Source organism: Falco punctatus (genome assembly GCF_963210335.1).
Source record: "Falco punctatus genome assembly, chromosome: 7".
NCBI lineage: Eukaryota > Metazoa > Chordata > Aves > Falconiformes > Falconidae > Falco > Falco punctatus.
The window spans coordinates 22,019,076-22,045,214 of NC_137587.1; the positions used below are offsets into that span (position 1 = coordinate 22,019,076).

General features: G+C 36.3%; 1 protein-coding gene across 10 annotated transcripts in view; it reads left to right on the forward strand.

Moving 5' to 3' along the window:
• PCNX1 (pecanex 1) overlaps nucleotides 1-26,139 on the forward strand; it is a 93,009-nt gene that overhangs the window by 45,274 nt on the left and 21,596 nt on the right. For 5 of the 10 annotated variants that reach the window (XM_080397574.1, XM_080397576.1, XM_080397582.1 and 2 more), the window contains 17 exons: nucleotides 575-665; nucleotides 2,378-2,435; nucleotides 4,558-4,775; nucleotides 6,001-6,154; nucleotides 6,923-6,955; nucleotides 7,953-8,124; nucleotides 11,640-11,750; nucleotides 12,241-12,332; nucleotides 13,570-13,679; nucleotides 15,406-15,511; nucleotides 17,251-17,343; nucleotides 19,487-19,637; nucleotides 21,567-21,708; nucleotides 23,141-23,318; nucleotides 23,706-23,814; nucleotides 24,425-24,554; nucleotides 25,646-25,704. In XM_080397574.1, coding sequence (XP_080253700.1) covers nucleotides 575-665; nucleotides 2,378-2,435; nucleotides 4,558-4,775; nucleotides 6,001-6,154; nucleotides 6,923-6,955; nucleotides 7,953-8,124; nucleotides 11,640-11,750; nucleotides 12,241-12,332; nucleotides 13,570-13,679; nucleotides 15,406-15,511; nucleotides 17,251-17,343; nucleotides 19,487-19,637; nucleotides 21,567-21,708; nucleotides 23,141-23,318; nucleotides 23,706-23,814; nucleotides 24,425-24,554; nucleotides 25,646-25,704 — 2,007 coding nt within the window. The remainder of the gene's footprint in view (nucleotides 1-574; nucleotides 666-2,377; nucleotides 2,436-4,557; nucleotides 4,776-6,000; nucleotides 6,155-6,922; nucleotides 6,956-7,952; nucleotides 8,125-11,639; nucleotides 11,751-12,240; nucleotides 12,333-13,569; nucleotides 13,680-15,405; nucleotides 15,512-17,250; nucleotides 17,344-19,486; nucleotides 19,638-21,566; nucleotides 21,709-23,140; nucleotides 23,319-23,705; nucleotides 23,815-24,424; nucleotides 24,555-25,645; nucleotides 25,705-26,139) is intronic. The other 5 variants (XM_080397577.1, XM_080397583.1, XM_080397580.1 and 2 more) reach the window with 4 other exon arrangements.

A 26,139-nucleotide genomic window follows, 5' to 3' on the forward strand; every position in this document is an offset into this window, starting at 1 on the left:
TACACTGAACTGTTTGCTGCTGGCTTGTAGAATAGATCTCTGCCTGCCATTCCTTTTTCAGTTTTTCTAGAAGTACAACTTACTCTGGCCACTTCTTTTACTCTATGTGTTTCTTGCCTCCAAAATAAATTTATTCAGGACACTCGAATCTGCCTTAGCTAAATGACATGGTTTTAAAATACTGATAGTGCATGATGTACTGATTGTTCTGCTGGGGGTGGGGAGGAACTGAAAAACAGGTCATTGCAAGTTGTTCACCTGGTTATTTTCTAAGTGAGGGACAGAGGTTCACATTTTGCTTCTGTGTGTTAATGGTGACATCTTGTAAAAAAACATTAAAATTCAGTATTGCAGTTTACTGTACATGTCATGTAAAAAGGTATGAAAGAGGACTGAATAGCTAATGTCTTGTCTACGTTGCTGACACATTAATGCATAATCACATTCTGTATTCTGACACTGATGTAAATCTAGCGGTTTGTATTGATCTCAGTAGTAAGTTGATAAATAGAAACTAGTACCAGTGGGATGAAACATTAGATTTTGACCTGCTTTTGACCTTTTTCTTTAATAGGTAAGTTCAGTTCTACGCTCTACGAGACAGGGGGCTGCGACATGTCGCTTGTGAACTTTGAGCCAGCTGCAAGAAGAGCATCCAACATCTGGTGTGTGTGAAGGCCAGTCAAAAGTGATGATTCTTGTCTTACTACAACCAGATCTTTGATTTTCATTTTAAAAGGTTATTTAGTATGGACTACAGAAAATCAACATAAAATATTACTCTATACTTTTGAAACCTAAGTGATTTGTACTAGAAGATGACACTAACAGCATAAATAATCTTCTTGGCTTAAATAAATCCAGAAAATGGAGACTACTGTTAGCTTGAGCAGTGAACGTCTAAACTGAGAACTTGACAAATGCTTTTTTTTTTTTTGATTGGCTTATAGAAAGCCTTTCTTAAAGGATTTAACCTGGTTTCTGGGAAAGTAGGTGGCTGTTGACCATAATGACTATTAACTTACTTACAAATGAACTTCCAATTGTGAAGCAAATGTAAACTGATAAATTTGTTCTCAAGTTCATAGATGGCATGAAACAATACACGGAAGTGTTAACATGCCTGAGGTTACAATTTAACTTACCATTGAAATAGCCAGCTACGTACTGGAAAGTTCATCTGCTGCTGGAAAGATGCCCGCCCTTTCTCTGAAGGGACAGGAGGCAGAAGAAAGAAAAACATCCCAAAACATCCTTCCCTCCCCTCACCCCAGTCCACTTCACCACATAGAGCTGCTCTGGAGCTATTGCGTCATGCTGAATGTTACGAAATTCCCAGTGTGAGTGGAATAGCTGTTGGAATTATGGAGTAAGGAATATAAAGGCTCCCATATTAAAATCTTTCTTGTGATAGTGTGCAAGTGCCTTTTGTAGAGTTGAACTTTGACAAAAAAGTTCTGCATTCCTTGCACAAAGCTGCCAATGCCTGCCTGTACTGCTTGCATGTTCAAGATGCAGTGGCTTTGCTGATGGCTGCTATTATGAAGTTATATGTGCTAATGGAAGGAACAAACTGGCCATGCCCAAATAATCAGATCTTGGCTTCAGGGAATGCTGGAGTTTCAGTGAAGTAAAATTGATAACAAAGAATGTTTTTATCTTAAGGCAAGGAACTGAAGGACAGTTGCATAAATTTGGTACAAGTCTTACAGCCATGTGATTTACATGGAAAACAAACATCAAAAGCTATCCAAAATTTGGGGGAAAAAGCAATGGTTGGATATGGACTCTCATACAGTAAGAGAAATTTCTCCTCATCTCTAATGAATGGAAATTGCAAAGTAATTTTGCTTTTCTTACCAGAAGTTTAATTTTATTTAAATTTTTCAAAAGCAATTTAAGATTAAGTAACTCAGTATGCTTGTGTTAAAGTATGTGTTATTTTTGGCAGTTTTGGGACCTTGGTAAAAACAGTATAGAACTATATGTGAAAACATAGCAGACTCTGCACTCCTCTAGAGATGCGATGCGTGTTTACACCTCAGATTATAAACACCTTTTTTTTTTTTGGAAGTGAAATAATTACTATTGTGATGATCGGTGTTAGACATCTTAAGGGCTAAGTGTTGAGAAGTTATACCAAGAGTAAGGGTAAAGAGTGTCCTGATTTACTATAGCTACAGAATTTATTGCAAACCACAATACTCAGTGGATACTTGTATTTAAAATATGTGATTGAAGGAAAAAACTTACAGAAGGATTTTTAGACAAAATTTGCGAGGAGTCAAGAGTTAATTTGGGACACTAGAAAATTAAGAGTGGCCTGTTGAAATAAAATGTAGTTTTATAATCTGAAGTCTTTCCCCTGTTCTTATAGTGACACGGACTCTCACGTATCGAGTTCTACCTCAGTTCGCTTTTATCCACATGATCTAGTAAGTCCTTCTTGCTTATTTTTAAAGCATGCAAAAAAAATCAGAAGACTTTCCAATTTTATAGTGCTGATTAATCATCCTATGTGTTAGTTGTTTGTTTTTAAGAAGGCTTTTTTGCCTGGGTTTAAATGAAGATAAAGTATTTATTTATTGTTGCAATGTCTTCATATATGCATAAAAGCTCATCTTTCTGCATAGCGCTTTAAATGTAAATGGCTTTCTCTGATCTAAAGCATAGTGATTTCCTGTATCACATGGAAATTGGATGTTCTGAGATACCTTGTAATGGGTTTCCAGAGATGACTGGACAACTTGGACAGTTTTCCTTCTGTGCATTACTAAGATTAGCAGGCAGCAAAGAATAAATTCTGTGTTCTGACCAAGAGAAACCTCAGTAATTTCCCTGAAAGGAATTTAACAATCTATCATTGCAATATACTGTACAAAATTTTAATTCATACACAAGGAGCGAAGGGGGGGGCGGGGCGGGGCGGGGGAAGGCAGAGGCTTACAATGTGTTGTGCTGTAAATAGCTTTAGAATTCCTTAGCTTTGTGATCTCAAACCTTTTATATTGTTGTCAAATCCAGACATACCTGTACTCTTAATTCTGAAGTCTTATGCTGCTGTGTCATGAAAACAGTGCAAATGGTCGTGATTCTTAAGCTAGGAAATCAAAGCATATTGAAGTACCTAATGACCTAATCAAGAGGGAAAATGAAACGCGGATTCAGCATTTGGCAGAGGAGCAGACCTCAATTTGCCTGACCATGGTTTTGATCAAGAATGTGCTTTTCAAACCCAGCATCTGCTAGAGAAACTTACTTTCCTTTCCACCACCCCCCTCAAAAACATAGTCTTCAGAAAAGAGGCTGCATTACCCATTACGTGCGGTTGGTTTGTCAGTGTGGTACCACTGGAGGAAGTGATTCTGTTTAAGGCATACTCATATTTATAAAAAGCTTAGCCCATGTGGCTACATAGAAACTTCCACTGAAATTTATTATTAGTGCAATGAATGTTATTGTGCCTTTTAAGACACAAAGCTTTTTAAACTGTCAAAAAAGCACCTATTTTCTGACACAGCTTGTCTAAGTATGTTTTATATTTTTGAAATGCCTTTAGAAAGGGAGTGGGTTTGCTTGTTTTTATTAGTATTTTTCTAGGAAGGAAAAGATGACTGAGCATAGTTACAGTACACTGATGCTTTAAGGAGTCAGGAAAAAAATTCAAAACCAAAAAACTGAATGTTTAAGATAATTGTGAAAACCCTATAATTTTGACACCTAAAGGTGACATACATATTTAAATTTTACTCTTTGCCTTATAAAGATTCCGAAGATATTTCATTAAATGGTCATTTAATGGTAATACTGTTTAAGAGTGAAGGGCAGTGCCTTAAGATGTTTCTTGGCCTGTTAATGAAATCTATAAAGTGGATTAGATGACACATACTGTAGTAATTTGTCAACCTTGTGAGTACCCTCCTTCATGGTCGTTGGTATTAGTGTGATTTCAAGAGAATGCTGGAGTAGCAAGCTATAAAATAAGTGAGAAATACAGTCAGTCATAAATAGTACTTGACTAGTTAGGGCAGAGTTTTTTTTTTTAAATTTGAGTATATTCTGAATGCAGTGAGTTTGAATTTGACCACTGATGCATGCGTATGTTGCTTTGTCATGCAAAACCAATCATTCAGCATGGGTATGCATGCAGATTAGCTAACTTTTAAGAAATGTGTTGTCATTTGTTTAAACTCAGAATTGGATTATTCTTGTATGTTATTTCTGTTGACATATCAGTTTACTTGTCTTCAAATTTGAAGTTTTCGGAGTAAATGGGATAATGTGCTTGGAAGACACATTCATAATTCATTTGAAATAAGACATATGCTAAAATGCCAAACAGTTGTGTTGTACGCAAGCTATTCTTGCAGCTGGTGATATTCATTTGCCACGCTAAGGACAGGAAGAGTAAGCAGAAGCCTGAGAACTGACAGTGTTTAACGTTTAACCTCTGTAAAGTGAAACAGAGTAATTCTAGCAGTTTTCTCCAAAGCACTTTTCAGTGGAATACGGTGTTATAATAAAAATGAGCTTCTGTTAATACTGACTTTCTTTTAGCTTTCTCTTCCTCAGATCAGGTTGAACAGGCTGCTAACCATGGATACAGATCTGCTGGAGCAGCAAGATATTGACCTGAGCCCTGACCTTCAGGACCACATGCAACCTCAAGAGGAAGCAGCTCAAAAAGTCAAGCAGTACTATCGCTTTTGGATCCTGCCTAAGCTTTGGATTAGCATCAATTTTGATAGATTAACTCTCCTGGCTTTATTTGATAGGTGAGATCCTCATACATGACAAATATCAGAAAGTAAAGATTTAAAAAATGGTAACTAAACTGTGAGTAATAGAGATAGTTATCCTTACAGAATTGTACTTATTTATACTCTGAAAGATGAAAGGGTAATACAGAACAGTTTTTTCTAAAATAATAAAGGCTACTTTCCCTTTTTCTCTGGCAGTGCCAAAAAGGAAAAAACCCAAACATCCCAACCTTCACTCTTCATGAGTGGGATGACAGTGTATTTGGTCAAGAGAAATTTGTTGCCAATATTTAAAGTTAGACAATAACCTTCTCCAAAAAACTGAAAGGGTCTAGAACCTGGTGCATACATTATTTCAGCAAATCGAGAGAATTTACCAGCTGTTTCAAAGCATTGTTCCAGAGGGTCATCTAATACTGTAACCAGGGATTCTCAAACTTTTTAAGCAGGGGGCCGGCGCGCGGATGCAGTGGCAGGCAGCCATCTGCGGCTGCTTGGTTCCCCCCCAACCCCCGGGGGGGGTTCTGTAAATACCGGGGGCCGGATTGAGGACCCTGGGGGGCCGTATCCAGCCTGCGGGCCGTAGTTTGAGGACCCCTGCTGTAACCTGTTGTCGCTGCTGCATTTACCTAGTGGAATGTAACTAAGGTGACTCGATGGTTACCAGCTTTTGGAGTTATCTAAATTTTAGTAGTGATCTTCCTTGAGATAAGCAATATACTAGTGATTCTGTCCAGGCGAAAATACTATTAATTCTGTTCCTAAGCACTGCCCGTATCACATGGAACTCTCTTTATTCCACTTGGCATGTCTTAGCCAAGTGAGAGTATGTTTAGTTTCTTCAATACAAAATCATCAATGACAGATTATATATTGATAAGCTTCATGCATGTATTTCCTCACAGGCTTGTAACCATCGTGTGTGGGTCTTGGTATAGATTTATATTATGGATCATGCTTCTGGATGAGCATTTGAATTATTTCTGAAGTTATCTTCTGCTGTTTAAAGTAAAATTCCATAAGATACTAATAGCTTTCAGCTATTACTGAAATCCTGCTAGCTCCTAGCTTTGCTGAAAGACAGTGTGCTAGTATAGTCAATGCAAGTTCAAATCTATTTTTAACTACTTTGCTACAACTCTTGTTAACTTCTGACCATAACTGTTCCCTTGCAGCTTTTTCTAGACATAGTTAGCTTTTAATTCTGTCCTTCTTTTTTTTTTCCCCTCTTCTACTACAGGAATCGTGAGATCCTTGAAAACGTGTTAGCTGTCATCCTAGCTATTCTAGTTGCATTTCTGGGCTCTGTACTTCTTATAGAGGGCTTTTTCAAGGATATTTGGGTCTTCCAGTTCTGCCTGGTAATAGCCAGCTGTCAGTACTCGCTGTTGAAGGTATTTTAATTTTTATCTTTCCTTTTTATAAAAAATAGAAATAACTTCAGTTGGGTGTTGCAGGTTGGTTAAACTTTAAGGAAAAAACATGCATATTATCATTTAAGAAGAAAGGAGTGAACTTCAGCTTCGTGGAAAGTTTCATAGATGATCATACAAGGTCACTTCACTAGAATGGTTCTGTGTATGTTAGTTAAACAACCTTTTATTTGTTGTTCTCACACACTTCTTGTTTTCCCAAAGAGAAGCACATTCTTACTGGCTGAAAACAGCCAACAAACTAAACCTGGAGTTTTATTGTTTGGCTGGAGTTTTGGGGGTTTTATTTTCATTTTTAAGGTGGATACACCTCAATGCATTCATATTAAGCAATTATATCTAAGCATAATCTTAATCAGAATCCTAGATTTTATCAGACAGCTGTTAATGCTGTTTTTTTAATTTAAGAATAATTGTTTATTTCCTTAGGATTAGACTGTCAGGTTGGAAATCAGATTTAAAATTGAAGTGCATAACACAATTTGTGTTAAAGGTAAAAGTTTGAAAACAGTAATTTTTAGAAAACTTTGGCTATAGACATACTCTTTGAACATATTTTAAAGTTTAATACATTGTGTTATTTAAAGGATATAGAGTGGCTTGACAACTGTAGAATTAATTGTAGATATTATGAAAAGAACTTTAATCAAGAAGGGGTGTGTGTGTAGGAGGAGGTAAACACACTTATCTGTAGATTGGGTAACTCTGCTCTTTCTGTTTCGGTTTCAGAGTGTTCAGCCAGATTCTTCTTCCCCTCGACATGTAAGTCATGAGCATGTGCCAGTATACTAAGCTTGGGCTTGTAGAACTTCCACAGAGAACTGATCTGTTTAGTTTGATCTTTTAGCATTTCTCTTATTTGTCTTCATAAGGCAGAATAGGCTTAGGTTGTTGTTAGTGTGTGAGAAGGGAACTGACACTATCTCCCCTACTTTGCGTTTAGTAAATCATGTCCTCCTTGCTTTAAGCCTCTATGGCCTTTTGCTTTAGAGCCATATCCTGATAGGTTTTTGTATGAAATTTTAATATTCAAGCAATTACACTGAGAAGTATTCTTAATGTTGTAACTTGCTATACTGGTATGAACCGACACGGCTTTGACCTTCTGTTCTGGTCTTGTAGGTCATTCAGTTGTCCTAGCATGCGCACAGTCTTATTTTTTCACTCTGAGTATGCAGTGCTCTAGTGAGCGTTAACATTTGAGCATGGAAATGTTAATGTGCTAGTGTTGCACAATGTGTGCATCTGCTAGATTGCCAAGACAAAATATTTGTCCTAAATAAGGTATGAAAAAGCATTATTCCTCTGCAGCAAGTAATTCGTATTACTTCAGGTAATAAGTTGTGTGTTTTAACGAACACACAAATACAGATATTTCTTTTTCCCCCAGCAGGAGCAGTATCTGAGTAATTTTAAACAACTTTAATTGCTTCTTTTTCATAATAAGGATACTCTATCTTGCTTATGAAGCCTAGTCAGTTTCTCTGGCATCTAGTATTGTAAGAGCCATACTTGAAAACTTAGTGGAGAATAAGGGTAACTGTATCTTAGTCTAACTTAATCTGTTGTGTCCTCATCATATCAAAGCCACACACACAAAAAAGACTTACTTAATGCAAGGTGATACATTAAGGGGTTTATGAACAAAAAAATGTGCTAAGATGATTACATTATTTGATGAATAGTGATTAATGTTGGTTCTGAAATTATCTGTAACAGAAAAGTAACAATTACTTTTTCTGTGTTGTTTTTTAAACAGGGTCATAATCGTATCATAGCCTATAGTAGGCCTGTGTATTTCTGTTTATGTTGTGGTCTTATTTGGCTGTTGGATTATGGCAGCAGAAACATATCTACAACGAGATTCAGGTTGTATGGAATGGCTTTCACCAACCCATTGCTGCTGCTGTCAGCCAGGGACTTAGTTATAGGTGAGTGGCTTCTTCATGGATTTGTTTGTTTCACCACAGGAGAAATTTCCCCATGCCTGCCCCCACATCTCTTTATGACACTGTTTGCATCATCACCTTCTAAATGGAGTTCACTTAGTTTCCTTTGGAAAGAGTAGTTTTAGCTTTGAAGTCTATGGGTAAAATTTCTCCCTCCTATCGCTCTGCTGTAACGAACTGCAGATAATCCACTAATACGGTGTTGTAGAAAGAAAATACTTTTAGCTTTTTAATTATCTAGTATCTTAGTCCTCATCCCTGGACCTTCTGTTCTTTCTTCTTAACTTGGACCCGGATATGCCACCCTGGCTTGGACCTAGCTGCTCAGGAGTTAAACGTTTTGATTCAGACGCTCTTGTACTCTCTAGAGGGGCTTGTGGCAAATGAGTAGGAGTTCTCTTAAATCATGTTGTTTGTGTTTAGTGATCAGGTTGAACAATAGAGACACAATTTTTAAAAACACTATAGACAGATTAAATCTTATTTAGTGTGTCTCTTCTCATAACAGACATATCAGCAATACCAAAAATATAATTTTAGGCTGTATGAGATACTTCCATTGTATTCTGAGCAGCACAGTGTGTTCACAATAGTTCTTGCTTTTTAACACTCACTCCACCCCCAAAAAAACCAACCTAAACCCACCACCTCAAAAAAAAAAAAAAAAAAAAAAAAAAAGCCAAAACCCACATACACAAAAACCCAACAAAACTTTCTTTTACTTAAAAAAATTATAGAAAGTAGTAATAGCTGTGTAATCTCAGGCAAAGCCTATAGAAAGGAGAGAGAGAACATAAACATCTGAAGACGATCTGATCATAGAAACTTTGTGCATATTCTTAAATGGAGCAGAGCTATTTGGGTGATCCTCTCTGGATTACCTCTTTGGAGGGGGAAGAAAATCTGTAAGGATTCATCTAAATTGAACATGCTTTCTCTTCAGTTGTACCAAAATATCTGTGCATGAAAGACTGCAGCAGTTAAGTGTTACGACTACATGCCTCCAGTTTTTGGACAGTCTTCTAAGTAAAATGAAAACTTGAGTCTTCATTTGTATTTTTTTGTATACTTTATTAATAAAAATTAGAGTCAGGTATTTCAGTTTTTGTTAGGTTATTTTGAGAATATCCTGAATTTCATACCTAGTACTATTTCCCCCTTCAACTTTCTGCTGCTAAGTCTGTATTTAAATATCCAGAGGGAAAAGGTCAAAGCTGCTTATTTATGAACAGCGTTGTTCAGGAATTTACAAAGGTGCTTTTCTGCAGATTCTATGATCTATTTATGCACTGGCCTACTTCATTCTGTATCTGTGATGGAAAAAGAAGCTAAGACAGCAGACAGTTTTGACTTATTCAAGACATACATCCTGCTTCTTTTCCTCTGTCAATTTCAAAAGTCTTTTCTTCCCATTCCTATCACCTAGAGCCATTGCCATAATGTATACCCATAAGGTAGTACATAGATATATATAAAAGTGGTGTGTTGCATTGGGAAAGTGACCTACTTTTAAAAAAAGGTCTTTAAGAGTGTTTTCCAGTTTTAAAGACATGCTGGCTTCTTCACCAGACCATGTCCATTCTGGAATTAGGTTTTGAAATGTCTTAGTTGAAGAGTTCTGAATGCTTTTTGATCCTTGTGTTTTACTGTTGTTCTTGAGTATTTTGTACCACCTTATGCGGTTTATATTTCTTAACAGTTCTATCAACAAAAAAATCAGATTGCCAGAACAGTTCTCACTGCTTAAAAAAAACCAAACCAAAATAACCTCCCCCCCTTAATGTTGATGAAGCACTATTTCAAAAAGCTTTGTGTGTATTGCAAAGCAAGCTGGCTGCTAGCAAACATACTTCATTAGCACAAAGTAAAAATCTCAGCTGCCTTTTTTCCCATTCCCGGGCATAGCTACTAGAACAGCACAGGTGCGGGGCAAGGCAAACTTTGTGCTTAGATAACATAATCGCTTAATCGCTGTGCCCTTGCCAACAAACAAGTGAGGACTGGTATAAATTTATTTATGTATTTATTTTGTCTCCCACATGTTGGACTTCATCAATTGCTTTCAGTCTGCTCCATATTTATAACAGTTGCTTTCTGGTTTTGCCTAGGTGGTCCCCATTAGAGGCCAATTCTGTTATAGATGTCAAAGGCAATCAGAAACGTTGACATTTTGCTGGACTACCCTTTATAAATTGTGTAGACCCCGATTTATTTTATAATTTTGTTTTCAATGGACCCAAGATAGTTCAACTTCCAAGCCTTCATGAAACGGCTTCGTTAGCCTCCTATGTAGGCTTCCTTGAGTAATGATTTGAGATGAAGTTTTTACTTGAGAATTCTGAAAAATAGCTGCTCCCTAGTCTCATATTTCCGAATTCGTATCAGTAAAAAGATGCAGACCTTATTGTTTTTCCCCAGCCCTGAACCTATGTGTTTTTAAACAGCACTTAGTTATTTAACTTTACCAAGGAGTAGGAAAAACCCCTAGATTCTTAGTTGCTATCTCATGTAGACATTCTGATGTGATACCCTTTAGTATTCAACCATTCTGCGGATATAGTTAGAAACATAAAACTGAGAGTTGTGACTGTACAGGATACTTTAAAATTGGTTTCTTCTTTTGCTACCTGAAGCTACAAGTCGATGAGGTTATAGGAAATCCTCCCTAAACTGCTGGATCTTGTCTGCTAGGGTTATTTTCATGGTTTGATTCTTCTGTCACTCAGAACCTAGAACTTGTGATATGCTGCTGCTTGTAAATTACATCTGAACTACTTAGCAGCTGTGTAAATAGCTGTTATTTCTGCACCTTTTACTCCTTAAGATGGAAAGTGATAGGTACAGGTTGGTACATACCATTCTCTGTATTAAAATTAAGTGGTATTTGTTTATCTTTGCATCCTAAGTAGTGTAATTTGCAGAGGTTTTAATGGTTCATACAGTTACCTGTTTTCACATAAAAAAAAGTCATTTAAGATCAGAACTTTTCAGGAGTAGTGTAGGAAAATGAGTGAAAGTGTCAGATGTTACTAGTGGCAAAAAACCTGGAGGTGAAATGCTTGGCTTCTCTTACATCAGTGTGGCTAGTGTTAGCTTGCTCCTGTAACTCCAGACAGGCAGTTAGGTTCAGATAAGCCTCATTTACAATGAGTGGAAACTTAAAAATCTTCTAATCTGTAAACGTTCTTGGCTGATCTTTCTAAATAAAAATGGAAAGCCTGAATTGGCCTGTGACCGTTTCTACATCAATTAAAATGGAAGTACAAGGTATCTTCTGACTGTTGGTCTATGTAACCTGTATATTCAGTCAGTTCTGAATCACTGAAGAAGAGATTTACATAATGACTATTTTCCTTAGAATTAAAAGTAGAAGTACTTCATAGATGTTGAGTTAAATGGTATGGGGGACACCCTAGAACTTAAACTGAATAGTACATTAACATGCTATGTTTTTCATATTCACCACTTTCAACTGTTCTGGTTTTTTTCCTCCATAGTGTTTACACTATGTTTCCCTATAGTATTCTTCATTGGTCTCCTGCCTCAGGTGAATACATTTGTGATGTATCTCTGTGAACAGCTGGATATTCATGTCTTTGGTGGCAATGGTGAGTGGTGTTTTTTATGTCAGTGGCAAAAACATGGTTAGGACCAGCCATCAGATTAGTAGGCTAGTTAAAAAAAAAAAAATCTAGTGATTTCACTATTTATATTCCTACCCTATAAGCATAGAATACTAACTGTATTTTCAGAAAGGCTAAGGGTCTTCTGATTGATTATTGAGAAATAGAATTACTGTTCTAGTAACTCTGTCAGAAAGTATACTTTCTTCCTGGACTGGTTTGTGTTGCAGTTGTTAACTATTCCCATGGTAATGCTGTTGAATAAATGAGCAGGTAAATAAAGCCACAGAAATTGCTTTTTTAAAAAAAAAATCATTTGTAGGGGAAAGTACAGGTAGTTGCTGTGGTTTGGATTATTTTTAATATCAAGTGTTGCAACTAGGGGGCTATTATCTTTATTAATCTGCAGTATTTTGTATTCTAACTTAATTATATAACACTACTAAATGCTTCTTTCTTTTTCTATGATATTCAGCTACCACAAGCCTGCTTGCAGCACTTTACAGTTTTATCTGTAGTATTGTGGCAGTAGCGTTGTTATATGGACTGTGCTATGGTGCCCTGAAGGTGAGCAAAATCTTAGACACAGCATATATTAATGTTTTGGGTTTTGTTCTCTGCTTCCTTGTATCTTAGATACTTAAATATGCAGAAAATGAATTAAGAATGGAATATTAGTCTGGTTTGGTAGGGTTTTATGCATGCTCAGCTATGATGTCAGTAACAGAGATGCAGTGCAGGAACAAAGCAAATTTTTTTTGATTTAAGAGGTTTATCATTGTGCCTGCACTAACAGGCAATTTTTATTGGCCAAAACCACATGATGTTTACCATCAGTTCCATTCTACATGTGGCTTGTTTCTAGCACAGTCTTCATGTATTGGTTTGTTAATCTCTCAAAATGGCTCATGTGAGTGTTTTTTCCAGTGCTGCAAACCAGAAAGTCTTTTCAAATAAAGATTTAATTTGAAAAGAAACCAGGAAATAGGCACACGTCTTTACTTTGACATTATAAACTATCTAAAAAGTGGAGTTAACTGGCAAAGGGAGGGGGAAAAAACCCCAAACCAACAGTGTTTTCTTGCTTGAAACACCTTTCTCTTTGAAAATAGTGTGGTTGGTTTTGTTGGTTTCAGGTGTTTGTCAACAATCAAATGCTCTCAGTTCACCATTAATTGTAGCATGTGCACCTTCCAACTTGGAGTTGACTGACTTTTTTCCACTCTTCCACAGAACAGTAAAAAGTTGCTAGAGGAAATACTCCCATGATGCCATTGACTGCAGAACATAATTAGCTTTCTGTGAATTTGTATGTTTGTCTCATTAGCCTTTTGTAAACACATCTGTTCAAGATAAACAAGCTTTAGCAAAGAATCAGTGTCTCATCTTTGTAGATCCTGTACAGATCATGAAATGAAAGAGGACTACTGTTTTAATTGGAATTCAGCACATGAGGAAAAAAAATAGTAAAAACATATGTAACTTTCAAAATTAAGAAGTTACTAATTGCAGCTCCAGGAACCTGTGGTCTCAAGGAATGCAGGGGATTATTCATAAGTTATGAAAACTGATGACTGCAGTGATTAAGGTGCTGTAGGCTTAAGGGATGTACACTGTGTTAGTTTCCAATTTCTGGTTAGATGTGTAAAATTGAACAATATTTTTGTACTGAAAGTCCTCTTTGATTTATGTGGAATTCTATCTTAATTTTTCCATTCTCTTACTATGATATACATAATTCTTATGTCAGATAAGTGTTACGTACTTTGTGTCCTTTTTATTAACACTTCATTTCTGTCTCCAGGATTCTTGGGATGGGCAGCATATTCCAGTTCTCTTCTCCATATTTTGTGGTTTGTTAGTGGCAATTTCGTATCATCTCAGCAGACAAAGTAGTGACCCTTCTGTACTTTTGTAAGTGACTCATTTGTGTTCTTTCCCCTAGGAGGAAGCAAGTCACAAGGGAACATTGTTTATAATGTTATATACTAGTACTGTTTGAACTGGTAGTCACCAGCATTATCAAAAATAGTATGATATGTGTTCAGTAGTTGATACAAAATTTAAACATTTCTCTTTTAGTTCCCCCTCTAACAGCAGCCTTTCTTTGTGACTTCTGACCAATCTCTTATGTGCTGAAACTGATTTAACTGCCCATGTTCTCTAAAATGCCACTCGGGTGCCATCTTTCTGCTGGTGCATTTGTGCTGAACAGCCTGTATCCATTCTGTATTTAAAGAGGTGCTCAAAGCACAGTTTAAGCTGAAGCCCATGTGTGGATTTTTTGAACTGCTCTGCTCACTTAATTCATTACTGTGTTCTTATCTTGAATGTATGCTCAAAGTACTTGTTCAAATAATTTTGTCTCAGATGCAAGACAATAAGGATCTGTTTTGGTGGTGAGTGTTCCCGTGTAGCGTGGGGAAATGTATTCATGTTGCTATTCTGAGTTGGAGTATTGATCTGATGATGAGAGTATTTCTGATGCAGTTAATAATTATGTGTGTAGAACAAAATAGTTCCAGTATGGTAAACACCTCCCACAAAGTAGCCAATAGAGGCTCAGTCATATACCCGAGTTAGAGCTTGAAGCTCAATATAAATCTAACCGTAATTTTGGATGAATTTGATAAGTGGTAGCATGGGGTAGATAATGAGGGGCCTATTCTGTCCACAGGGGAGATTAATGATTCGTGACTGTTCACACTGAAGGAAGATTTTTACCTTTGGGTTGACAACTAAACCTTGTTCTGTTTCTCTTAGTTCAGGTGACTTTACTCAGTTAGTGTGAGGTCCTTGTCCCTAGATACCTATTCTTTTGTTCTTTCCAAGTACTATAGCCTGGATGCTTAGATTTGATGTGCAGGTTCACCTATTTAGACGGATGTGGCACAGTTAAGCATTGCAGTATGTAATTGTCTTTGAAGATCTAGGGCTCATTCTGTAGCGAGCTTCCTGTTGATAAAATCAAATAATACATATTTCTGTACCACATAACGTATTGTAAGAAAAATCACATCGAGGGTTTGCAGGACACTCTTTGGTAGGACTGCTGCATATGGTCTTCTAAAAGCTTAGGTATAAGTTTTTTGGCCTTTAGTACCAGAAAGATTTGCGAAGACTTTAGTAGTTTGGTTAGCACAACTAAATCATGAATTAATCAGGGTAGCGTAGTTGGTTTTGGTTTTGTTGGGATTTTTTTTTTTCTGTTACTGTTGAGGTTTGAACTAAAGCAAGGAGTTCTTGGTGTTCTAGTTGGTGTTGGCAAATAGACAACTAAACTTTGCACCAAGTTACGTTTCTGTTACTTATGAACTAAAGTTTTGTTTCATGGGTACTAAGAACTCCACTTTGAATTAAGGTTTTTTTCAGTTACTTGTCTTGGTACTGGAGAAACTGCTATTTGAACATCTGACTACTCACCTTTTAATAAGGTGGTCATTGTCTGCAACCAGAGAACTAATTCTTGTATAAAGTTGAGATCTCATCTTTGTAAATTTGCTCAGCCATGTGAAAACACTAATAAGCCAAGATTACTTTTTCTTCTAATCAACTTGTAATAGAACTTTTGATTTTTTTATTCTTTTAAAACCACATTGAACAATACATGCTTTTCAGTGGGTTCCTTTTTGTCTTTAAGCTCTTTAGTGCAATCAAAATTTTTTCCTAATTCTGAAGACAAAAACCCTGAGGATCCTCTTTCTGAAGTAAAAGATCCTTTACCCGAAAAGCTTAGAAATTCTGTGGTAAGTAGGCTTTTAAATTTTTTTAATGAAATCTAAGCATTTACTTTATGTTGGTTTGTATAGCATCAGTTTGGATCTTACTTAACTCACAACACTTGTTGATTATCATGGTGTTGATTAGAATGGATACTGGAGTGTTTCCTTTAAATATGGAGATGAACCAATGTACTATATTAAGAGTATAATGCTTATATTGCAATTTAAGTTATTTAAAAGGAGGCATGTGTGAGCATTAGAATTCCCAAGTGTGAATTCAGTGAAGTATCATGGAGGATTTTCTTTTAGCTCATTGATAATATGATACTTGCTTTTGTACTAAAGTTAGTGGGAAAGAGTTAATAGTACCAAAATTATATTAACTCTATTTCTATAATTGTGAGCAAGAGATTTGTGCGTGCTGTTCAGAAGCAGAAGATAAAACTGGTGGAAAGCATTGTGGGTTTTTTTGTGGTTTGTCTGGTGTTTGTTTTTTTTCTTTAAAGAGCAGATGTAACCGGTTCCACTTATTTTAGCACATACTTTGAATTTTTAGTACAAATTCACTCTTAAGTATTTATGCAAATAGTAATATTTAAACATTTTTCACATGGTGGAGCAGTAAGTAAAGACTTTACGCAGCTTAGTATATTTAACTTGTACAAAAGAAGGTTGAACCTTGTGTAGGGCTTGGCTGTAGGAGACTAACAGTATAGATGGATTTCTCCTAGTACATCAGCCACAAGTGTTAACAGGGTGCAGTGTATGGAAACTGCAAGTAGATATTTAGTGCAGAGACTGCAGTTCTTCTACCACTTAACAGGAGAGAATGACCGTAGGAGCTGCAAGTTCCTCTTTAGCTCTCAAACTGTGTTGTTAGTCACCAAAGGGAGAGGGGAGCGAAGGGTTATGATATATTCTTTCTTTCACTGTTTTTTAAGTCAGGACTTACTGATTTTTTTTTTTTTTTAAAAAAAGCTGTATCTCAAGAAGTTAAGACCTTGCAGCAATAGCTGCTGTGTGTAATTATTTGGCAGATTTTGGAGTGGATAAGATCTTTTGATTTTTCAGAGTTGAAAATATTAATGCTGTATTTACAGAGTGGGAACAGGTGTAAACTTGGGAGACTCCAAGTTGTAGTGACCCTAAGTACGTATTGCCCCCTTGTGACTACATCAGGCATTACTCATTTTGTTATTTTTTTGCCCATTATTAACAGCTTGGCTTCATTTTTTTTTTTAGGAGTAATGGAAAATTCAGACTTGTTCTTCATGGTCATTCCAAAGCTATCCTTTACCCTTCTGTAAAGGAGGTGGGAAAATGGTTAGAGACTAGTTGTTCCACCTGGTTGTTAGCTCTGTCTAGACAGCTGTTTTCCAGAGCTCTATTAATTGCTCCATAGTCTAAGCAATTCTTAGATCCTAAAGGGGAAATTTGGTTAGCCCTTCAAGCTCTTTCATCAGTGCTGTACGGGGGTCCTTATAAACACTCACAGTCCAGAATGAGAGAGTGTGAATACATTGTGTAGATTAATTTCTCCTACCCTACTTTGGGTATGTGTCTTTGCACTTAACTCATTTGAAATAATGCTCTTAGCCGTAAGATTTGTCTTGTGAAACTGATAGCTTCAATGGAAGTAATTAATACCGGCATAACTTGAAAATCTTTGATCAGTCTCAGTGTTACTGCTGATGGGAATTAAGAATCTGAAGAGGACAACAAAATCTGGTATTTTCTAAAATTATTTTGTTTTGACTCCCCAGAGTGAACGATTGCAATCTGACCTGATTGTGTGTATAGTCATTGGTATACTCTATTTTGCAATTCACGTCAGTACAGTATTTACAGTTTTACAGGTAAGCGTTCCATCATGTTTCCCATTTGTCTTCTATATACAAATACTCTAATGTTATATAAGGCTTACTCTGGTAGTGCACCGGGTCTCCTGACTACTTTTAGATGGTCTTTTAAATATATAGTGTGGCAAGTACATGACCAAGTATCTTCATATTCCAGTTTTATGTGCTCAAAAGCTCTTCTTCCCCTGCTCTTTCCCAGTTTCTTCTTACATTCTGGACTTGTTTGGTCTCTGACACAAAATACCCTCTTTTGCTTTATTTATCTCAGTTAAATAGTGTCAGGATGTCATGGTTTAACCCCAGCCAGCAACTAAGCACCACACTACCATTCGCTTACTTCCCTGCCATGCCCCTGCAGTGGGATGGGGTGGAGAACAGGGAAAAAGGTTATAGTTGGGGTTGAGATAAGAACAACTTAATAAATAAAATAAGGGAAAATATAATAACAATTGTAATGAAAAGGAGAGAGGAATAAAATCCCCAAGGGGGAAAAATACAAACAAGTGATGCACAATACAGCTGCTCACCAACTGCTGACCAGTGCCCAGCCAGTCCCTGAGCAGGGATTGCCTGACCCTGGCCAATCACCCCAGTTTATATACTCAGCATGATGTTCTATGGTATGGAATATCCTTTTGGCTGGTATGTGTCAGCTGTCCTAGCTGTGTGCCCCTGCAGCCTTCCTGCTGGCAGGGCCTAAACAACTGGAGAGTCCTTGACTTTGTACAAACATTACTTAGCAACAAGTAAACACATCCATGTGCTATTAGCATCATTCTCATACTAATTCCAAAACACAGCGTTGTACCAGCTACTGAGAAGAAAACTGACTTTGTCCCAGGCAAAACTAGGACACGGGATCATTTGGGAGTAAGGAAAAAATGAAACAAAATTTAAATAATTAAGAAGGTTTGATTCTTAAGGTTCAGCCCCTCAGTCTTTGACTCAGCAGTTGCATGCTAGTGTGGCTGTAGACTGTAGCATACAGGAGTACTCCTTTACTGGAATGGTTAATTACAAGACTTCAAATAGTGTTTGAGTTTCAAGTTTTTTAATTGTTAGTCTAGCTAATATTACTGCTTTGGACACTTTTAATGTGTTTATAGGGCTCCTGCTTGATGATGATGACATGGGACCAGATCCTGTGCTTAAATTTATCTAAGTCATTTGCCTGAAGAGCTGGAGTTACTGAATTTCTTGGTTTTGCATTCCTGTAATGGAACCATTGTTTAGCTTGTGAATAGCCATATGTCAGGCAAATGAAAGTTTCTTGCACGTGTTTGAGAAGGATTTTGCTTTTCTGCTGCTGCCTGAAGTTAAAGAAAGAAACTAATTTTCAAAATCATTATGTATTTAGGTAGCTTCAGGTTTTCAGGCGCAGTACATAAGCAGGTGTACTAGGGTTTTTTCCATAAGGAAAACTTCTCTTCTGTTGTATGGCTGGACTTCAACACTCCTTTCGAATGTTGCTTTCTCCCAAGTTTGAGAAACTTGGCAGTATGCTCTTCACCAGCTGTATAGTTCAATGGGCTTAGGCTTCACAGAATTTCTGAATCAAGAGCTTAGAAACAATGTAATGCAATCCTAATTTTGCTATGACATACCTAGAAATTTTTGAGAAATTTTTAATGTATAAAAGTCTTACTGTGAAATCCAGTCTTCATGGCATGTTAATTTAATAGTATTTTGTGACTTCTGTGAGCTTGGTCTTGGTGGTAGGCTTCTGATCCACCTGCTTCTCAACAGAATATAAGATTAATGATTAGTTTTTCCTTATGCTTATACCCCCTTTTATCCAGGGGATGAAAATCTAAATTAGACTCAGCCTTTAGAGGATAATAGTTTCATAATTTATAAAATACAGGTGGGTCAGAAGCAATGGACTACGAAGAAAGATTGGTGTACTATTTCTACTTTAAAATACTTTTCAACTTAGTGAAAAATTATTAGAAATAGATGATATATTCTCTCACAGGCATTTCTTGTTTGATCTTAAAGTTGGTAGTAAAGCTTCTCATGAAAAAAATGACAGCTTACTGTTACAGGAGTACTTGCCTAAATTATGGAAAAGGCATTGCATTATTAGTGATTATTTTGTTTATAAAACACAAACCTTAATTTCTTCAACTCTTCTTTTCAGCCTATTTTAAGTTATGTTCTCTATGCATTGGTGGGTACGGTAGGCTTTGTGACCCATTATGTTCTGCCTCAACTCCGAAAGCAACTTCCTTGGCATTGCTTTTCTCACCCGCTGCTGAAAACCAAGGAATATTATCAGTTTGAAGTCCGAAGTAAGTATAATTCATGGCACTTTTTTCAATTTGCTGTAGTTGCTGACCAACTTGTGTTACCCATTGATATGCTTAACCTTTTTTCTGTATTATTCATTATTAAATGGAGTATTTAATGACATCTAATTTAGAAGAGTCATAGTTTCTCGGTTCCTCATGCTTTGATTCCACGACATGTTATGTATCTCTTAACTAGTGATGGTAACATTCTCTCAGAGCAGTTCCGTTAAAACAGTCTTCAAAATCTTAAGTTGCAAATGATTGCCAACATAATTTTTTTATGAAGGTAGAGTGTGTTTCACTAGCTATTTCTTCAAGTTAGGAGTTTTCAAATGTATTAGAGGATTAGGTATGTTGAATACTGTCAGAGATTCCATCTTGGCATGGATTTGAGTCTTAATGGTAGTGTTGACATGTTTCAACAACAGAAGGCAGTGCAAGCAGCCTGCTGATGGAAAAATAAGGAACCAGTTTTGCTAATTGATCCGCATAGATGTTCACTTGCACTTTGTGTTGAAGTCTAAATTTCCATGAAATCTTTCCCTGGAGGCTGCAGAAAATACGTAGTTAGTTATACTGCTGATCAGTTTACCAGTATGAATAAGTACAGCAGTAGATTGTGGGGTCTCCACTATTGTAACATTTTTATTGTTAACAGCAAGCTTAAGAAATTTCTATCAAAAATGTCTTAGAAACAACTGAAGCTATTTTGTTTTGTCTCTTCAGTTTTCAAGGTAAGACAGTAACGGAAAGGAAGTGAGCATTCTGCTGCTTTCAGGAGCATAGAACTATCAGAATTGATTTGCAAACTTGCTACCTTTGTAGCGGTTATGCAGTGTGGTGTTTTCACTGATGCCTAAATTGTGGGCTTTTTTTCAGTGTTTGGGTATACTGATGGATAAATATGAGTAGTAACTCCAATATGATGCCAAACACTATTTGGAGAAAGAAGTGAAAAATGCAATTGTATGCCTTAGATTTTTTTTTTTTTTTTTTTTTTAATCTGCATAACTAGAGAAGCTACAGTCGGTGACTTTTTGTGGTTACCGACTTCAGCATTTCCATGTGTAGGAATATTATCAGGAAAGATGAAAGTCATATCCAGTAATGTTAAACATAAGTTTGTAGTTTCTCCTAGTTTGGTCCTTGTAACTTCTTAAGGAGAATTCATGCCGTGTCAATGACTAAGAGTCCTTATGGCTTCTGTTGTAGAAAAGGAACTCCAGATTTTGCTGGGGCTCATTCAGTCATTCATAGCAATGAAGAGGTGTGGGCCTTTTTCTAGGCTCTTTCAAATATTCCTCTAACCCATTATGCATGCAGCAATGTTTAACATAACCTTTGAGAGAGGTTCTTCCAGCTGTATCTGTGCTGCCTTGTAAAATAAATTTTCTCATTATTCTCATTTGTATTATTTTGAAACTTCAATCCTATTATGTATTTTGTCATTATTGTAGAAGTGTGAAAAGTTCTTAAGTCTCAGATGTTTATGTTGACAGGCTATGTATGCTATTCTGTATTGTAAAGTCATAAACCAGAAATCTTCCTGTTTGAATATAGTTGGAAAACATTATTTTGCATGAGGTAAAACGTGTTACGTCAAACAGCTTCATCAGTATCGGTGCTGAAATTACTGATGAGGTGGCAAGCCAATTTGTTTCCTGCTACGTGCAGTAAGCAAATGGCTTGCAAACTGTTGTATCGTAACATGTTTTATATAGATGTGTATCAGTGCAAAAACTACTGGGGCTACCAACAGTTGCTTAGAAAGAGCTTCTCTTTATTTCAGTTACATAAAACCATGAAAGTCTATTATGAGAGTACAGTTAGTATTTGGCTCCACACATTACTTGGATCAAGACTTATTCTGTTAGCTGCGTTTGATGTGACAGTGCAATCTGATTATTTCTTCTTAACATATCTTGATAGATGCTGCACATGTTATGTGGTTTGAGAAACTTCACATTTGGCTCCTTTTTGTAGAGAAGAATGTTATCTATCCACTGATAGTCCTCAATGAGCTTAGTAGCAGCGCTAAGAATATTGCTAGTCCAAAGAAACTGGATACTGAGTAAGTAGAAAAGTCTATCAAGTAATCCAAGTATGTCTGCTGTAGTGGGAAATTAAATAGTTCTGGCCTTGTTGGGAAGACAGTTATTGCCATTGCCTTAAAACTAAGGCAAGGAATAAAGTGTTTTTCCTTATTTGAAAGCTCTTACAGAACCAAGTCATTTTGACTTAAACTGAATGAGTATTGCAGTGTTAAATAGGAACCCCCATGGAGATAAATCATTGAATTCATAGCATATATTATAAAGACTGCAGTTTGCAGAATTATCTAGTAATGTGATATCAGAATTTACTTGTTGATCTTCAGAGCCTATAATGTGATTATCTGGCCTGCAAGGTCAAAATAGTGACAATATGTTCTGGTATTTTGTCAGGTGTAAATTTAAGTCTTGTGTAATATGCCCTGAGTTGGTGTGCCAGCTTGCAACCCCTCTGCAGCTTTCTGCTCTCATTAAGGAATTCCCTAGGCTTTCCAGCCCCCAAGTATAATCTGTATCCAGATGGAATTGCACATTGCCTCTTAAATTCAGCCTTAGTTATAATCCTTTGAGCGGTGTATCTGTCTCAGCAAATGAGTTCAGCAATAGGCCCTTCATTTTTTGCCTTCAAGAACAGCGACTAGGTGGCTTTCTGTGATTTGAAGTTCTGTTGATTTAGAACAGAAGGGCTGTAGAGAAAATAAATATTGAAACAAAATGAAATATGTATTTGGGGGTGTGGTTTGGATTTTTTGGGCTGTGGGTTTGGTTTTTTTGAAGTTTAATAATCCCTGGATCTAGTAAGTTCTTGCTTTTGGGTTTATTATGCTTGTCATTACAAGACCTTAGGGAGGAATATTGCTGTTACACTACTTTAATGTTATTTTTATAACCCTTTAATCTGTCACAGTGATATTCTTTTTCAGAAATAATAAGTTTATCATTAAGTTGTGGTTCCTCCAGTATAAGCTAGAGCAGTATAGTCATGCAGGAAATAATGATAATGCAATGTTTATTAACATCCTCTTGCTGATGAATCCAGAGCACTATTAGCATCTCAGTGTTTGTAACCTAAATTAAAAACCAGGTTAGTTCTGTTCAGAGTACAAGGATATTTCATTTTTTTTTATTTTTGTTGATTTTTGTTGGCAAGGCTCTTAGAAATAGTGCTAATTCTTGAACACTGATTGGCTTGAGAATACTGATGGAAAGACCTGGATAGTAACCTTTAAAAAAATTTGAAATCTGAAGTAGTCTTTAAAAAACAAACAAACAAAAAAAATAACCACCACCAAACAAAAACACACACACACCCTGCCCAACTCTAAAAACAACCCCAAATCTAAACCCTATGTTTGAAGAGATTGGCATTGCATGACAGCAACAATTTAGGTGATCTTTAAACCCCTTTTGGACAGCAGATAAGTAACTGTTTTGTGTGAATTTCTTGTACAGGTTGGGTGCTTTAATGATCACCATAGCTGGCTTGAAGTTACTGCGTTCATCATTCAGTAGCCCAACGTGCCAGTATGTCACTGTTATTTTCACAGTGCTCTTCTTTACTTTTGATTACAAAAGTTTTACTGAGACCATGCTGCTAGATCTCTTCTTCATGTCCATACTCTTCAGCAAGGTAACTTTAACTCTATTTCTAGGTATTTCAGGTCATCCAAAAGGGAAAACAGATAGTCCTAACTGATAGGTAATCTTGCAGGTCATTGGTCCTATTGGTACTGTAATCAATATGCTATAAGACAGCTAAGACTTATCCTTCCCGAAGCAGTTATGTTTGCTTGAGAAAGCACATGTAACTTGCTAAGCATCTTGAGTTTCTGTTAGCAGAGCAAGGAAATGCATATTATGTTACTTGCTTCATTGTTGCATCCTTTTTGTAAGTCTCAAGGCTTCTGTTAGACCAGTAAGAACTCTGGTGACCAGTAAATTCCTCAGGATATTTGTGTACTGCAAAACATGCTGATTCTGACAAATCACTAAATTTTTCTTCTTTTTCTTCCTGTAGCTTTGGGAACTCTTTTATAAATTGAGGTTTGTGTATACCTATATTGCTCCTTGGCAGATCACATGGGGATCTGCCTTCCATGCTTTTGCCCAGCCCTTTGCTGTGCCACGTATCCTTTGAAAATACAGACTTTTTCCTGAAGTCATGTACTTATAACTTCTGAACGTTGCATTATAATGGATTATGTATTATGGGTTGAATCTACTGAACAAACAGGTTTGTCTAGTGAGTATTTATGAAAAACTGCACACTCTTCTGCCTTGCTACAGTGCTATTAATTGTACAGTATCAGATAGGGTAAGAATAGAATCCTGACATAAGAATCATAGAGCAGGAGTTACTTAATTCTGAAAATGACACAGCTTTTCTTCTGACAGTCATTCCCTTTTTTCAACTGTCACGGTGATTTTAGTTCTTGAGTTTTTGCATTTTAAGCTTCTGTAGACTAGTTTGAATGGACCATTGAGTTAGTATTCTCTGTAGAAATTTGAGAAAGCGAATGACTACCATGTCTAGTGCCAAATTTTCACTCACTTGTGTTTTTAAAAACAAAAATAATATCCTTATTGCTGGAGGTACTGTAAAGATACTTTGCATAAAAATTCTTTGAGCTCTTGTTTTGCTTTTAACTGGTGTTGCTGTCTATTTTGGGTACTATCACAGAAGCCTGAAGAAAAAGCAGTTGTTCCTTTGTTTTCCTTAATGCAGTTATCATACAGATTCTGCAATGTTGTTTGTCCAAGCAGCTGTGTCAGCTTTCTTCTCTACTCCACTGAATCCTTTTCTGGGAAGTGCAATATTCATTACTTCATATGCCAGGCCTGTCAAATTCTGGGAAAGAGACTACAAGTAGGTGAAATAAGACCTTGAAAGTTTGTCCTTTGTTTTTAATAATGTAGCTATGGCTAGATGTGCTGGTTTGGTTTTTTTGTTGTATGTTTAGGGTTTTTTGTTTTTTTTTTCCTGCAAGTGCTGCTATTTTTTTCCCCAGAGAAAACTAGCACTGCAAGTTTTCAGTGAACTTGTTTCTGAAAAACTGTAGCAGCTGTTTTTTATACTAGCAACATTTGCTTTATCTTAGTAAGTAATTTCTACTTAGAGCTATGCCATTCTGGTAATTGTTTTGAATATAAAAATTACGGTATTGTAATGTGCAATTTTAATCAGAAAGTGAATTGATACACAGAAAGGTTTTGAGGGGGCAGTTTGTAACTATATTTGACCTGTGTTCATTATTGCTCCATATCCTGTCACAGTTAAAACTGGTTAACCTCAATATAAAAATATTTAAAGTAAATCTTTTTTTATCAGGGTGGAATCGGTAGTAAAAGATTTTTCATGTTGGATTATACCTTTCTGTCATTTATTTCTTTGAAGTCTGCTGTTGCTGATGGAGTATCAGACCATTAAAATGTTAGATAAACAGCACAGATAGTTCTGGTATTTCTGGAGAATTAATTTTTCATTTCACTACTTTATTGCTGTTTTTTCCTTCTAACACTTGGACAGTTTAAATACAATGTTCCAAATCTTACATTAAAGAGTTAAAGTTGTAACTTCAGCCAATGAAATAATAATTTTCTGAAAATTGCCCTTTCAGTAAAGTCTACTGGAATGTTAGCTGTGCTGATGTAATTGGTTTTAAGTTTACTTGTGACAAAGTTTTATGGTATCTATCAAAAATGTATATGCTTATATCTAAAGTTAAAGGTCATTCTATGGACAAACTTTATTAGATATTGGATTATAGTGCTGTTACAGACAGGAAATACTTTTATGTATGAGAAGAACAGCACATTTGCATATAAAATAAATTTAAAGTAACTTTATGAAACTATTTCACTGTGATTATTTTTTTTTACAATGTTTATTCTGTTAGTAGTTCCTTCAATTTTCTTACAGTAAAACATTGTATGAAGTATGCTTTATTTTATTTTCAGCACAAAGCGTGTGGATCACTCAAATACAAGACTGGCTTCGCAGCTGGATCGAAATCCAGGTAGCTTTCCTTAGTCTGATTTTAATGGTTTCTTTTTTTGGAAGGGAAGAGTTTGGATAGTGCTTTCTTTTTCAGATGTAAATGGCTTTCACAGGATTTTTGTAGGATTTATGATCAGTTTGCCCTCTGATCTTCTCCGGCCTTCCTGTTGTTCTGTCTAGTGTTTTCTCCTCCATAATCTCCTGCTTTATTCTTTAGTCTCTCCTATAAGCTTTTTTGTTTTCCCCCTTACCTTTGTGTGTGCCTGCATTAAAGTATGCATTAAGCTGTTTTGCTTTTCACTCTTAAGTAATTGAAAAAAGCCAAATGCTCTTTGAAGGTGTCTCAATGTCATGGTGGTGAGATCAGTACAACAGTCATTACTGAGATGCTTCTGTGCTCATTTGCTTTTGTGCGTCATTACGTGGAATACATTCATTGGAGATGTGTGAGTGG